Source organism: Quercus suber, unplaced genomic scaffold, assembly GCF_002906115.3.
Source record: "Quercus suber isolate HL8 unplaced genomic scaffold, Cork oak 2.0 scaffold_493, whole genome shotgun sequence".
Lineage (NCBI taxonomy): Eukaryota > Viridiplantae > Streptophyta > Magnoliopsida > Fagales > Fagaceae > Quercus > Quercus suber.
This window is the reverse complement of record NW_027069942.1, coordinates 496,823-513,170: the sequence shown is the minus strand read 5'-3', so window position 1 is coordinate 513,170 and position 16,348 is coordinate 496,823. Positions and strand designations below refer to the sequence as shown.

The 16,348-nt window shown below is 34.5% G+C and overlaps 3 protein-coding genes across 5 annotated transcripts; all 3 read right to left on the bottom strand.

Annotated features, from left to right (window-relative positions):
* Nucleotides 1–2,986: 2,986 nt before the first annotated feature.
* Nucleotides 2,987–6,898, bottom strand: LOC112038561 (F-box/kelch-repeat protein At3g06240). 2 transcript variants are annotated; one of them, XM_024071379.2, is made up of 3 exons: nt 6,684–6,898; nt 5,594–6,248; nt 2,987–4,427 (listed from the first exon to the last, which is right to left on the bottom strand). In XM_024071379.2, the coding sequence occupies exons 1-3, from the start codon at nt 6,788–6,790 to the stop codon at nt 4,347–4,349; spliced, it is 843 nt and encodes a 280-aa protein (XP_023927147.1). In that variant the 5' UTR covers nt 6,791–6,898; the 3' UTR covers nt 2,987–4,346. The 2 variants fall into 2 exon arrangements, with proteins under 2 accessions (XP_023927147.1, XP_023927146.1); XM_024071378.2 differs by having other exon boundaries at nt 5,594–6,898.
* Nucleotides 6,899–10,178: 3,280 nt separating this feature from the next.
* Nucleotides 10,179–13,521, bottom strand: LOC112038563 (uncharacterized). Of its 2 annotated transcripts, none has more exons than XM_024071382.2 (4): nt 12,921–13,521; nt 11,034–11,255; nt 10,834–10,956; nt 10,179–10,765 (listed from the first exon to the last, which is right to left on the bottom strand). In XM_024071382.2, exons 1-4 carry the CDS (start codon nt 13,194–13,196, stop codon nt 10,382–10,384), a joined length of 1,005 nt encoding a protein of 334 aa, XP_023927150.2. In that variant the 5' UTR covers nt 13,197–13,521; the 3' UTR covers nt 10,179–10,381. The 2 variants fall into 2 exon arrangements, with proteins under 2 accessions (XP_023927150.2, XP_065619216.1); XM_065763144.1 differs by having other exon boundaries at nt 10,179–10,762.
* LOC136063161 (F-box/kelch-repeat protein At3g23880-like) lies at nt 13,521–14,363 on the bottom strand. Its single transcript, XM_065763138.1, has 2 exons — nt 14,257–14,363; nt 13,521–14,019 (listed from the first exon to the last, which is right to left on the bottom strand). Exons 1-2 carry the CDS (start codon nt 14,361–14,363, stop codon nt 13,521–13,523), a joined length of 606 nt encoding a protein of 201 aa, XP_065619210.1.
* Nucleotides 14,364–16,348: the final 1,985 nt, after the last annotated feature.

The following is a 16,348-nucleotide window of genomic DNA, read 5'->3' as shown; positions in this document are numbered from 1 at the left end:
TAATTTGGTCTATACGGTCCAGCTAGGTCTATTCGGTTCAATTTGGTCTATTCGGTCCATATGGTCCAGTACAGTGTATTCGGTCCAGTTTGGTCCATTTGGTCTACTTTGGTCAATTTAGTCATGTTCATTCCATATGGTCCATTCAGTCCACTTTGATCTATTTGGTCAATTCAGTCCAGTTAAGTCTATTTGATCCAATTTGGTCCATACGGTCAATTTGGTCTAGTTACACACATATATTTGTCTATTTATTTATTTTATTATTTTTTGCTTGAATGTATAATCAACATCATACAATTCATTTAAAAGTAATGATGTTAAGATAAATGAGTAATTGCCATAAATATTAGATTTGTATATTCATAGCAGTAATGTTTAGAAAGACTTTCATTTAAATTTAACCAGACCGAAAGAGACTGAAATGTTATGTTAATGTGGTTTAACAAAAGTGTAGCAATAATAAATTATATGCTTAAGATTTTAGATATTACAAGTTTGATATATATATATATATATAATAAATTTGAATTTAGAATAAGTGCTCTCAACCTAAACATGTCTTTTCCCTGTATGCAAATATACAAAAATGGACCAAAGTGGATCAAAATGAAACGAAGTGGTCTAAATGGACCGAAGGGAACTTAAATGAACAAAAATGGACCGAATGGACAAAATAGGACCGAATGGGAATGAGGACCAAATAGGACCAAAGTGAACTGAATAGGACGGAGTAGACCAATGTGGACCGAGTAGGAACAAATAGGAACGAATAGGACCAATGTCGACTAAATAGGACCAAGTGGACAAATTGGACCGAATAGGACTAATATGGACTGAATAGAACCAATGTGGGTAGAATGGACCAACATGGACCGAATAGGACCGATGTGGACCGAATAATACTTTTGAATATTTATCATTTTTATTGCATTTTTAGGGCCCATATTTCTAATTTCTAATGTTTATTTTTTTTGTATTTTTTAATTCAAAACTAAAGAGTTTAGCCCAGATATAATAAAATCTCATACTTTTCAACCCAAAAATTAAGGAAAAAAATGAATTTTTGAGCTAAACTTCAAAAAGTAACCTACAAAAGAATCAATTTAAGTCCCAATTTGTCCATAATAGACCGAAAAGGACTAAAATTGACTGAGTGGACCAAATTAGACCGAATGGGACCAAAATGGACTGAAGTAGACCTAATTGGACCGAATATCAATTGTTTAATTTTTAGGGTGAACAAATTATACATTATATTACAATTACAATTACAAAATAATTATTTATTTCCACGCATTGCGTGGGTCTGTGACTAATTGTTTATAAAATAGGGAAACATTGAGAAATGTTTTAGAGTATTGGTTGAGGAAACTATTGGTTTATAAAATAGGGATACATTGAGAAGTGTTCCAACAAGATGTTTGGATCCCATTTCTATGAGCTCTCCAAAACAGTTACATACACATTATAGGGATGAAAGGCCCAGGAATGTATATTGGGCTGTGGGCCTTATCCGATGATATTTAGTAGTCCGAGGATAGGTAGACATTAGTGAAGAAGTACAAATTAGTGAGTTATGGAAAGATTCTGGTCATGAGGGTTTGGGAAGGTAATCTGAGGAGAAATGCCTCATCGGCTTAACAGAGTAGAGGTCAGAAAAGTTAACCTGCCCTCAAGAGCAACGCTTAGGGAAACTCTACTAGTAATGATAAACATTAGGAGGTAAGCTAAGAGAAAGCTGCTACTACCGCATTAAATGCTCTGTAGCTAACTCTCTGATCGCATTAATGTGGAGGTGATATATGAACAGTGATATTTAGCCTTACAGCTACTCCCAAAGACTTCATAAAAGTGCTTATGGGACAAGGATCAAAACAAGCAACTTGAGCTACACGTGGAGGGTGGAGATGAAGCAAAACAGAGTAGTATAAGGAAGAAAGACCCCATTACAAGAGGATCATCTGAGAATCTATAATAAAAAAATAAAAAATAAAAAAACATTGTAGTAACAAGAACTGTAATTGTAATCAAATTTAAGAGAAACATATACAAGAACTACTCTCCTCGGACTTTGTCGAGGGAGATTTTCTTTGCACAAAACTTATTTATCTTTTTTTTTTTTTTTTTTTTGTCATCTTTAACCCAATATGATTTTTGTCGAACTCATTTGGACTTTGTCGAGGGAGATTTTCTTTGCACAAAACTTATTTTTTTTTTTTTTTTTTTTTTTTTTTGTCATCTTTAACCCAATATGATTTTTGTCGAACTCATTGAAGTCTAGTTTCAAGCCCACTCTCTACAAATTCATTGTCTTGGGCTCTTTGGGCCTTAATCTTTTTACCTTTTGGGCTTAGGATCCAAAACTTGCCCTTACACACATAATTCAAGATTTTATTAATAGAAATTGTTGTTTCAAGTCCTCCAATTTCGAAAGTTTTCTTAAGATAATAATAATAATAACTAAAAGCTATATAAGGAAGACAGGCGGGCAGACAAGAAAGACATCATCATGTAAGATAGAGGAGACGGTGGCAAAAAATATTTGTGATCCAAACAAGTGAGGAGCGGACATAGACGTTGGGTGAAGTGAGTAGAAATCAGCGTTAAAATGAACAAAAAGTCGAGGGAATCAACAATATTCACAATAATGTTATGTTTGGTGAACTGAATGATATAAGTGTTCATTTGCAGACTCGTGGATGTTATTCCAAACTTCCAATCACTAACCACCCGACCCGTTGTGAGAAAAGACTTGGCACCTTGATATGCCTTTACCGATACTCACTCAAACCTAAAAAGAAACTATTTCTCACAAGAAGCCCATCTGAAAATCCAAGTTACCCAACGTACCTCCCAAAATGCCTAATTGGGATCCAGTCTCATTCTTCAAATTAAACCCTTCGGTTTCGATTATAAAGCAGGCCAAACAAATTACGTATTAAATAAAAAAAAAAAAATTTTAAAAAAAAGAAGAAGAAATGGATTGGTAAAATAGTTTTATTTCAGTAACTTTTTGGCGGTTCACCCCTCAAGTAAAATATATTTGGAAAATTTGAAACATACAAGAAACCGCCTCCCCCTATTGCCAGGTTAGTGACTATTCCAACAAAAGACATTGGCAACTACCATATGGCTTGGATTGAACCCCATTGTCTTCCAGCTTGGTTGCTTTCCTTTGGATGCAATCACGTCTAAGCAGAGTCCCTTCAAGGATTATAATCCCATGCTTGTTGCTAGGCCAATTGCCCACCTCATAGCCTCAATTTCTACCACCTCCGGGTTTTCTGAGTTTGAAGTAGTTATCTCTGCCCTCAACATTTCACAGTTTTCACCTCCATGATTCATTGTGACCATAGACAACATTGAGTGGTTTGAGCAAACTACTGCATCACAATCCACTATAACGGGGCCTTGTGCTGTTTTCTCTGGGGTCCAACAACTGCTTAGACCTGTCACAAATTGGTCTATAATGATCTTTTTCTCTTGAACCCCACTTGATTCCTTTTTACTCTTTAAATCAGGTCAAACAACATGGCTGCAAAAACACTAAATTCATATCTCTCTCTCTCTCTCTCTCTCTCTCTCTCTCTCTACATAGGTTGCAATCTTCTTTTTCTTCCTTGCTTCTCTCAATTGCATCTTGTACAAATACAAATATTCATGCCTTCATTTGTAGTGTACTGGCAAGGAACTTAAGCTGATTAAGCTCTTACAAGTAAGCACATATGCTTAGCAAACATATTTTCATGCCTGCTTAGATCAGCCTAATATTTCCTACCAACAAGCATGTATAAAATCTCGCATGATTAATCTTGAAGTCTTCCTGCACTCAACGAAGTTCCATCAGATTTCACTGGCTCACTTGTATGGTCACCTTATTCAGCTGACTACTGTCTTCAATTAGGACCCAACAACTCAAATACATGACTTTCCTCAATGACTCCTTCAACTGCTTCATCAATTTGGCTGAAAATTATTGCAGAAGTTGAAGAAGAACGATTCTTGACCTGAGAAAAGGACCTGAGATGGTTCTGGGCATGTTGCTGTGCTAATCTCATGATAAATTCCACCTACAGATCCCCGAGTCCTTCATGGCTTCCACAACTGCAACAGTCTGCCACAATAGCTCTCCTTATTGAACTCATCTACTCTTAATAAGACTGTTTTTTGCTCTTGAAATTGGAAGCAAAGAATTGTAAACTTTGTGTAGCAAATATAACTGGTATAAGAAGGATATGTGCTTGATGAAGCAAATGGTGTGGAGCAGTGGAGGGGTCACTTATATATAGGGAGAGATAGGAAGATGGGTACTAAGTGGAAGGAGCTGAAAGTTTTGGGGAAAATCAGAGGCTATAGCAGTTTGAGGAGTCAGAAGCTTCTCCATGATTTCTCTCAGGACTCAAAGGAGTATCAGCTTCATTTTGCTGCAAGAGAGACAAAAGGCATTAAAACATGACAGATGAATTGAAGAGAGATACACCACAATCTGTTGTGCATTGTGTTCCACCACCCACACACTTCTGAGAACCCAAATGACTCAAAAATTGAGAATTGATTATGTTTGGCGAATAAGGTTAGAGAGCATGGATTAGTGCTATTCTTTTTTTTTTCCCTTCTGCCCAGGTCAAAATTAGGATATCCACCAAGGCTCATTAGAAAAGATGAAAATCAACGATAGATTCAATACTTTGCAAATCAAACAAATTTCTAGGTCTCGTTAATTTCCAAACCCAAAAACTATCATGGTAGGACCACTGAATCAACCTTATGCATCTCATACAAATATCAAATAATGTTCAAAAGCATGAAAAGTACATATGCATTGAGAAATATAGTATTCAGGCAAAAATCTGACTTGCACTTCTGCTGCATACAAAATTAAAGAGGAGTCAAGCATATACATCGTCTATGCCCACTTATCAACTATATCACTACCCCAACTGGCTTATATCATACAAGATAGTTTATTTCAATAAGTTCATGATTCAGAAAATCCTAACATTTTAAAACAATTTAACAATTATAAAAATAATAAATAAATAAAACATATATATTTGCAAAAGCAATTAAATATGTGAGCAAAAATCAAAAGCCTGCTATTTAATAAATTGAAATATACAATTAAACTTATTGCATATGACCAATGAATCAGCCTCATTTATCCCGTACAGATTGCAGAAGTTCATTCCCATTTTTCTTTGGACCAAGCTAAGAGACTAAGCTCACCAACTAGTTGATGTTGTCAATAAGGAATTACATTTGCTAAGCATGTCTACTGGACCATGACATTGCCATCTTTAAGGAAGTGTACAATGTGCTTGACACAAAAATCAGATCACACATAATAGCCACAATCTCCAAGGGAATTATTTTCTTAATAATAAATAAATCTGCCTGCATTGATTTAATAGTACAATAGGGGAAAAAGACAAAATAATAAGAGTATCATTTAATATTCGTAATGCATATATGATGCCATGCCACAAAATACTTGTCAATATGAACTTCACAAAGATTTTCAGTTTGCTATTAACTTTACTTGACTAATCTTTGATACAAACTAATCATGATATTTAGATGACATTTTTACCTGATCAAGTAAAACCAAGTTCTCCATAAGATCAGCTGTGTAAGCCAACCAGGGAGTTGTTTGAATTCTAAGATTGTTCACTTGCAGGCTCTCAGAGTCTATTGCAACGAGCCTGCTGTCAAAAGTTTGAATTAGAAATTCGCCACTGTTAGTGCAGCCAAAGAACGTCAGAACCGAATCAAATAGTACATTTGTCTTAGTCCAAGACTCAACTATACCATACTCTCTCATTACCCATACAAGGCATATATCCGTATCTATTTCATCTTCATCTTCATCCACATTCTCAGCCGGACCAAGAACAACCAAAGCCAACATTCCCTTGAACACCACAAGTTGGTGAACATGGTCGTCAAACTTTGAATAAAATTCATCTAAGTAATTCTCTGGCAGTCTTATCTCTCGAAATATCTCATCATTGACATCAAAAGACAAGATGAAATTGTCGTCGTCATTGCCCCAAGTATATGCAACAAAATGCAGAGCTCCATTCAAAAATACACACGAGTTTGGTAGAACAGCAAAAATAGATCCAATATTTGGTACAGATTCCACTGACAATTCAAGAGTTCTCCACGAATCAGTACTCAGTGTGTAAACCTCGGCATCAGGTGGCGGCGCCTTTTCATCACAAAGCCCCTCATAAGACACAATCCTGAGAATCTTGAAATCACTGTTTTGAGATTGATAAGCAAATCCAAAGGCGACTGTTTCTAAAAATTCGACAGTGAAGGGTCTGAAGTGCGTAACATTGATCATTTTAAACTTTTGAATAACTGGGTTCCACAAATAGACAGCATTTGTAGGACTAAAAAAGCTATAAAGGAAGAACATGCCATTACAATAGTCAACCACGCTGGAAGCTAAAAAGGGTATTTGAAACCTAGAAACCTCGGTGAATGTGCCGTCGCTGTTGTAAACTAAAGTACACAATTCTTTGTCAGAAGACTTGTATAGCAGAAAACCATTATGGCTGTTATTGTCATGGGTATTGGATACTAATGACTTGGGTTGGTTGAGGTTGTGATTGAGGTGTGTGGTAATGAAAATGGGGTTTGTGATTGTAGAGTACCAAGATTTTGAAACGCACCTGAATCGGATTAAGGATTTCACTGGCAGCCGAGTCATGATGTCGAACACGACGTCGTGTGGGAGACTCTCGTCTGACAAATTTGGCTTTCTCCTCAGCTGAGACATCGATGATTAGAAGGAAGTGCGTGAGAGAAAGAGAGAGAGAGAGTCTGTATTTTTCGGTTTGCGTTTTTGCAGCGACGAGAAAGGTAAACTAAACTATTAGAACTAGGTTATTGTAACAATTTGGGCGCAACCGCGCAAGGCTTAAATTGAATTTTTTTTTTTTTTTTTTTGGAGCAGAAATACTAATAAATTTCATTAAATAGAAAATTAGCCAAGATCGGCTAAGTGTACATTATTGATGTGTGACGGAACATCCTCAATTCACATTGAAAAATCGCTAACAGGTCTAACATGTCTAGCCAAGTTGTGAACTAGTTTAAATTGATTTTTGATTAATGGGAGTGGGACTCACCAAATTTGTCACTGTTTAGAGCATTTACATCAGCTTCTTTGACGGTCTTTAGCTAAACTAACCCTGAAAACTCTACTTATTTTAGTTTAGCTATCATTTGTTTTTATATACATACATCAGTCTCAACACCATATCACTCTTTTATTTAAATATGATTTGTACTTTCTATACTCATAGCATATACATGGATAGGTTGTAATAATGATATTTAAGTTTGAATAGTATTGTTTTGTAAAGATGATAAAAATAAAAATTCAAGTTCCAAAATTTTCAAAGTGAAAATTCTAAATTCAGGATTTCCTGTAATGAGAAAAATAATCTTGGAATTTCTGCATGATTCGATTGGTGTTCAATTCATGTTCAATCAATCGAAAAGGGCCTTCGAGTAATGCTCGATTCCTCTCAGTCGATCGAGACTCAAAAAATTGAATTTCTGCAGAATTTTCTGATAACTATTCTTAATGTTTGAAAATGTTTCATGCCTTGTGAACGGTTTTATAAAACATTTTAACTCTCCATACGTGTCTTTGAAAGAATATAACCTTATAGATATAAATAGTGGTTGATATTCACTTGATATTATTATCTTTTCTCTCCCAAAAGTTAGTTAAAGAAAGAAACATAAGAAATCTTGTGAGTATTCTCCAGAACTATCTGTAGAACCTAACAACTTAGTTGTATCCTAGGCACAAGATTGTGATAACCATTTAACAACAATAGTATGAGAGCAAATATTGTCTAAGGATAACAATTTTGTGCCTCCAAATTATCTAATTTTCTATTTATGTTTATTGTTCACTTTGTTCTTTCTTGATTACTTTGTGTATTATCCCCAACACAACCCATAACTAGGGGCGAAACCACTCCCAAGTGTGGGATGGCCATGACCCCAACAAAAATTTTGAAAAATCCTTCTATAGTATGTAAAAATATTGAGCATTATGAAGATTTAGCATATAAAAATTGGAGTTGCCCCACCCTTAAATATTTGAGTTAGTGCAATGTTGCTTTTATAAAAAATGTTTTACACCTAAGAGGTGTAACAAATTGAACCAAATAATTTCATAACTAATAAATTAAACAAAGTATTCCCTATAATTTCAAAAGCAACAACTTAAATCTTGAGATTTCAAAAAATAATATATTAAACTTCAATCTTCAACCCATTCTGTTTGAGGTTTAATTTACTACTCTCTGGAATCCTAATTTTCTTTCAGGTAATGACCAAATTGATCCTTTTTGGGCTCTTTGACCATAGGAGTGTTTGTTTTGTTAATACTTTATAGGACTGACCTAGTATGTCTGTCTTGTCATTGTTACAAAGTTCAAGTTGTGCCCCAATTAGTTTAAATTTTCATTGAAGAATTAAACCTCAAGTGAATAGATAGCAAGTTTTTCAACTACAACTAGTTTATTTTGATGAGTTTAGAATGAAATATTGAATCAATTGCGGTTGATATATTTTGAATGAGTGAGAAAAATGAGATGGAAAGTGACAAAACTTCATGATCTTCACATCAGGGCTGTGAAAAATTGAAAATCTTATTGTTAATGCAAGAGGTTAGTTCCGTTGATGAGTCTAGTATGATATGAAGCTTCAGCATTACACCTAGTCAAATTACAATACAAGTGATCTCTTCATTTGTTTAGTAGATACATTTCCAGTAAACAAGAAAGTAAAAATAATGTAAAAGTTACCATTATTGTTTCTCTCTTTTTATGTTTAGTGATAAGAGTTTTTTTTTTTTTTTTAAATGTAAAATTTTTTATGTTTAGTGATAAGATTTTTTTTTAAATGTAAAATTGTTATATATATATATATATATATAGTATTCATTTTACATAGTTCATGTCTAATTTGGTCAATCAATACAATACCATTACATATAAAATAAAATAATTTGCAACAGATTGATCCATTGCAACAAAATCCTTATTTGTGAACGAATGAGCACCTCTCGCAATGAATGCTTTTACAATAGTACATTTCCCATTCTGTATTAACCCAAATTATATCCACTACTTGCTACCTCAGGAGTAAGTGCTTTAACCCTTTCCTTCCGTCAAGAAAAAGAACTAATTGAACAATTACTAGAAAGTCTAATAAAAAATCAAAGTACAATGCGGAAATCCCCAAGCCCGAGATCAATCAAACAAAGTCCAAGTTGGTAAGGACTTCAACTAGTCAATAGATCTCACAACATCCTCTAATGTACGGCTGTTTCATTCCTTCCACACTAACCACACCAGGCATGCTGGCACCATATTCCATACATCCAAGAAAAAGAACTAGTTGTATACGAAGAATGCATTGAAGCATTTAGTAATCATTAATCTCTTGTACATCTTGACACCGATTTCCTAACCAAGAAACCATAATGGTAGGACCAATGAGTCAACCTTATGCATCTTATACAAATAGCAAATATCCATGCTTCTCTTGACGGCTAATGGCTAAGAACCTAACCAGATCTTGCTGATTAACATTTCTGCCACTAGGACAAAAATTAAATAAGATTATGTTTGCTATACAGTAGGAACTATGCTTGACAATTTGACAAGTCAAATAATGTTCATGACACTCCAGAGACAATAGCCATAAATTTAAATAAATATAGTAGCCATAAACTTTAGAGGAGCCCTCTCTCTCTTGGCTGGATAAATTTCAGGCTTCCACATCACAACAATGCTTTAAGAGGACAACTATTTCTTTTACAAGAACCCCCATCAAGGATAAGGTAAAGCAAAAAACGAATCTAGATTCACAAGACTCGCAAAAATGAGGTTCTTTTTTTTTGTTTTTTTTTGTTTTTTTTTTAAGAAACTTGTACTCACAAGACTTGAAAAATCAAGGACCACAAAGTGCCCATTAGCACTTTGTATCTTGATTAGCACTCTGCCGCAGGGGTCACTCCTAGCCTCTTTTGCCTATTTTCCTGCACTTAAAACCTTTCCAAACTAAATTCTAATTATTCAATTATCAACCATCATCAATATCAAGGCAACAATCATAAAAAATCTAAGACTCAAAGCGAATCAAAACAGAAAAATCAAGATACATCTTAAAATTAAGTTGAATCCATCCAGGTGCAAAAGAGACCCCTCTAAACAAGGGCATTGAGCTATTGTCATTTACCTAAAGGATTGTTTTCCATTTACTTGGACCCGAAAAGTTACCTACACTTTAATAGAACTGTACCAATCAAAAAGAAAAATTACAGATGCTCTGCTGCAGGTGCTCACAGATGACCTCTCTTTCCATGACTTTGTGCCAAAGGTTTTGTGTGCTGCTCCTTCTCTTCCTCATCATCATCATCGAGGCTAATCTGTTGACCAGAAGGAAGATGTCCTGATTTGGATCTAAACGTGGCCAAAGTTGTACTCTCATGAACCTGGCAGTGAGAAGGATCTTGAGGACCAAGACACTTTATGTGTTGAGAGAAATCCTCTTTGGCTTGCACTGTAGTGTTCATGGGATCACCTTCATCAGCCCGAGAAGAAGTTATACCACCAACTGAATCAGTAACAGGATCACTTGATCCTCCAACATCATGAGTTCCCAAACTACAAAGACATCTCTTAAGAGTCTTTATGGTACTTGCTTGACTTTCCACCTTGTTCTGCTGCAAGAAAATTGGAGATCAATTAGTCAATATTCAAGCAAAAACAATATTACAAAAGGAATGCATACCAAGAGGCCGATTTCATGAGAAAGTTCATTTTGACGGACAAAAGATAATTGGTAACTAGACGAAATCCAATTCTTCATGGACTCAATAAGGGAATAACACTCCTCAACAAAATTCGCTTCAGCCTACAAAGTAAAAAACAAGTGGGTTAGCACAGAAAAGGAAAGGCAAAATAGAGGCATGCACATCCCAAGCAGATTACCGGGCCTCCTGTCCATGGCACATAAGGAACATGCTTTAGCATGGTTTCAAATTCTCCAGAGTCATTCGTCACTTGCACTTCCCACGAAGGTAAAGAGGGGTACTTCGAACTAAGGGGAAGAGTATCCGAAGAAGAATCAGTTTCTCTAGAATTTTCCTCAAGACTCAAAGAAGTATCAGTCTCCGTCTCAGCTTCAGTTTCTCTATTCGTTTCATTTTCCCCCTGAAAGCATAAGCTAATCTCGCTGATTAACATGTTTGTCATTAGGACTACAGCAAAATAACATTATACTTGATAAGCAGGAAGAACTTGACAATGTCATTGTCATGTCAACTAATGTTCACAACAATCCTAAAACAATAGTCATAAGTTAAATAAATAATATGCATAAGAGTAATGCTACAAATGTTTCAACTACTAAAACATTAAAAAAAATTATAAAAAAAAAAAAAAAAAAAAAAAAAACCAAAAGAAAGAATCAAGAAACTTATTATGATGTTGATGTGGTACCAATCACATTAATTTCCACCTCTATTTGTGAACTTCTTCTAGCAAAATTGGTATTACTTTTACCAATTTCTACACTTTAATGTCTTAAATGGTAGTAAAGGATTATATGCTACAACTTGCAATTGCAGACAATGACAATTCTCCTTCAGCTTTCATATGAGACCATAAAAGACCATCACAAAAAAGGTTCATTGGTTAGTATAAGCAGCCATGTAATATTTCATTTATATCAAATGCATAGTAATTATTCTTGAGTGTGAGGTGAAAAAGGTCTATCTAAATTCTTAGGCCAATAGTAATAGATTAAAGCAAACTAAAATACCAAATCATTCAATCTGGAAAATATGTTAAAAAGGAGAGAATGCATCATTATTAGTATCTTAACCAATGAAACAGAGGCAGAAAACATTGACTCAATCACTTACATTTGCAAATATCATATACACTAATGGATCAAACTTTAGAATTGTTTATCAAACAACTAATGAGTTCTAAATAGATATTTGAATTGCTGCACGTTTTCTCTAAGCCACAAACCAATAACAATCATTGGGTAGAGAAAAACTAAAAAAGAATATAATTTATAAGATTAATAGATGTAACAATGTAAAAAGCATGAAAAAGTATTTAAGCATTTAGAAATGGTAGTATTCAAGGCGAAAATTTGACATGAACTTTTGCTGTATAGAAAAATAAAGCAGATTCAAGCATATATGTTGTCTACGTCATTAAGCCCACCTTTCGACTCTCTCACCACCTCAACTGGCTTATATCAAACAAGATACAATATCAATAATTTCATGATCTACAGAAAATCCTAACATTTTCCAGCAGTTTAACAAATATAAAAAATGCATAAGCAATTACACATGTGAGCAAAAATCAAAATCCTGCTATTAGGATATTGAAATATACAATTTGACTTAATGTTGAGGACCAATAAATTAGCTATATGCATCCCATACAGATTGCTGAAATCATTCCCATTTTTATTTAGGCCAAGCCTAGGAGACTAAGCCCACCAACTAGTTCGTGCTGTCTCTACGGCATAAAAATAAATAAGATTATGTTGGCTAAGCATGTACTGCACCATGAAATTGTCATTTTTGAGGAAGTGCACAATGTTCTTGTCACAAAAATTAGCTGGCATATAATAGCCACAATCTCCAAGGTTATTATTTTTTGTTTAAAAAATCAATGCGTCTGAAAAGGCAACATAATAAAAGTATCATTTAATATGCAAAGTGCATATATGATGCCATGCCACAAAATGTTTGTCAATATAAACATCGCAAAGATTGTCATTTTGCTAAAAATATAAAAGAAGTCTAACATTTGATACAAACTAATCTTCAAAATTTCAGATGACATTTTTACCTGACCAAGTAAAACCAAGCTCTCCATGGGATCAGTTGTGTAACGCAACCAACTATCACATCCAACAGTAATTCCAAGGTCGTTCACATTTGGACTCTCAGGGTCATATGAAATGACCTTTGAGTTACAGCAAAATAGAATTTCACCGTTGTCAACGCAGCAAAAGAATCTCTCAACCACTTCTAATTCTACAGTTATTTTCGTCCAAGAATCAACCACACCATACTCTCTCATCACCCATATGTAGCATATATCAACATATAAATAACCAATCATAGCCAACGATCCCTTGAACACTACAAGGGAAGCCCTACCTTCGCAAAAGATAAAGTCATGCTCCGGGAGTATTATCTTTTGGAATGTCTCATCATTGACATCAAAACACAAGCTGTAACTGTGGTCCTCAGCAAACGCTAAAGTGTGCAGAGCTCCATTAAAAAACAAACATGGGTTTCCATATGTATAATCAACAGAGCCATCATTGTGGTCGGAGCCAAACGATATTACAAACCTTCTCCATGAATCCGTACTCAACGTGTAGACTTGAGCCTCAGTCGACAGTGCTGATTCTTCATAGTTAGAAACAATTCTGAGAATCTTTTAGTCATTGTTTTGGGAATGGTACGCAAACCCAAGAGTCAGCTCATCGTCGTACATGTTGTGAGGAGGAGAGAGAGACTTAAACGTTTTGATGCTTGGGTTCCACAAATAGATTACACGTTCCCCATAACCACGAAAGCAGAACATGCCATTACAAAAGCCAACAATGTGGCTACAAGGAAAGGGAATTGGAAACCTGGAAATCTCGGTAAATGTGCGGTCGCTATTGCAAACAGCCGTACCCAGATCTTTCCGACTTGAATCAGGACCATCCTCGTCGTAATCAGAATATAGCAGATAACCATTGTTGTCGTTGTTAGATAATGATTTGGCTTTGTTGAGGTTGAGGTGTTTGGTGATGAAAATGGGGTCGGTGATGATGGAGTTCCAAGACTTTGAAATGCACCTGAATCTCATCAAGGATTTCACTGCCAACCGACTCAGAATGTCGAAGAGGACGTCGTGTGGGAGACGCTCCGATGACAAATTCGGATCTCTCCTGAGTTTAGACATCGGAAATCGGATTAAGGAAACGAAATGCGCAACAAGTAGAAGGAGGTGTGTACTGTGTAGGCTGAAATGTGCAACAGGTCTTGTCCTTTTTAATTTTTAGATAAATAAATAGATATGGTTGAAATTGGTCTCATCAATTTTTTTTTTTTTTTTGTTGAGGTTGAGGTGTTTGGTGATGAAAATGGGGTCTGTGATGATGGAGTTCCAAGACTTTGAAACGCACCTGAATCTCGTCAAGGATTTCACTGCCAACCGACTCAGTATGTCGAATAGGACGTCATGTGGGAGACGCTCCGATGACAAATTCGGATCTCTCCTGAGTTTAGACATCGGAAATCGGATTAAGGAAACGAAATGCGCAACAAGTAGAAGGAGGTGTGTACTGTGTAGGCTGAAATGTGCAACAGGTCTTGTCCTTTTTACTTTTTAGATGAATAAATAGATATGTTTGAAATTGGTCTCATCAATTTTTTTTTATTTTTTTTTTAGGAACATCAAATTGTATTTCAAGATTTAATTTTTTTTTTTTTTTAAAGGTATACACTCAAAATTTTATACACGCGTAGATAAGAAACAATCTAAATTTTTTACTTCAGAATGATCAAAAGTTTTTTACTTTATGGTGTTACATTCCATCCCAATGCCTTTTCAAGAAGTAAGAATTAATTACAATGCTGCATTAACAACTTACTTTATATATATATATATATATATAAGTAATAAAGATTACAAGCAAATCAACTAGAAAGTCTAATAGAAGTGAAAATAAAAAATCTAAGTGCAATGCGTAAATCCCCAAGCTCTAGTCAATCAAACAAAGTCTAAATTAGTAAGGACTTTAACTAATCAATAGATCTCACAACATTCTTGAATGTGTGACTATTTCGTTCCTTCCGCATGAACCACATTAGGCATGCTTGCACCGTATTCCACACATCCGAGAAATGTTTCCCAAACAGTTCTGCCAAACAAAAAGGACGGGTGCTACTGTTTTCGATAGTTAAGAGTTTGAACTTTGGAGCACTTGTTGAACATTGAGCATTTAGCTTTGTCTTGTAAAACTATTTGGCAAGACTAAGAATGCAAACAACTTGTAGATGCCACTAGCAAGTAGAGCCCCAAAACTATTAGACCAAAATTGATCCACATAAGTCAATGTAAAATTATTTACAAGTTCACTTTCCTTTCCATTAAAAATAAAATAAGCAAAAAACAAAAACAAAAGTCACCTTATACTTTCACTCTANTATTTTGAAAAGTAAGTATGTAAAATAAATTAAAAAAAAAAAAGTTCATATGCTAAAATAGACAATAATTTTTGCACAAGCTAACGTGAATGCTCTAAACAGTATAAATTTATATTGAAACTATTCTTTCTTTACGTATCTCGAGAATAAAGGAAGAGAATTGACGACGATTATTGTGTGTAAAGAAATAAATACAATTAAAAAATATAAAAAAATTGATATTTTAATAAAATATAATGTAAAATAGATAATTTGATCCAGAGTATTTTGAAAAGTAAGTATATAAAATAAATTTTTTTTTAAAAAGTTCATATTCTAAAATAGATAATAATTTTTGCACAAGCTTATGCAAATGCTCTAAATCATATAAATTTACATTGACACTACTCATTTTGCATTTAATTTAGTTTTTTAATTCTTTTTTTACCTATCTCAATAATGAAAGAAGAGAGTGGATAATAATAGTTGTTGTTGTTGTTGTTGTTGTTGTTGTTGTGGTGTGTGTGTGTGTGTGTGTGTGTTTTTGCTAGAGGTTGTGAGTGAAGAAAGAAAAGCAATTAAAATTGATATTTTAATAAAATATAGTGTAAAATAAATAATTTAATATAAAATGTTTTAAAAAGTGAATATGTGAAATAGAAAAAATAAATTCTTATAATAAAATAAACGGAAATTTTTGGATGAGCTCACATGCAAGCTTTTAGCATAGCTACCTAAGATGAGAGCCCAATATCTGAATGCTGGAACCAACAGACCTATATGTTTGGGCTCTTCAATAACACTAGGCTTAAAAGGATTGTTTGTCTGATTAATGGGACTCCCCGGATTGTCAGTGGGCTATTCAAGTTATGGACCAATTAGTTTGGTGGACTCGACCCACTTCACCATCATGCAATGCGAAAGAGATAAATCACTATGATGACTTGCTTTTTTAATTGTGTTTTTTATAGTCATTTTTCCAAATGTGGTTGTTTGGGACTTTTCAATGGCAAATGTAGACAGAGATATGATATGATATGATATTTCACCAGATGGGCAAGGATGGCAATAAGATGGAGTAGGAGTCGA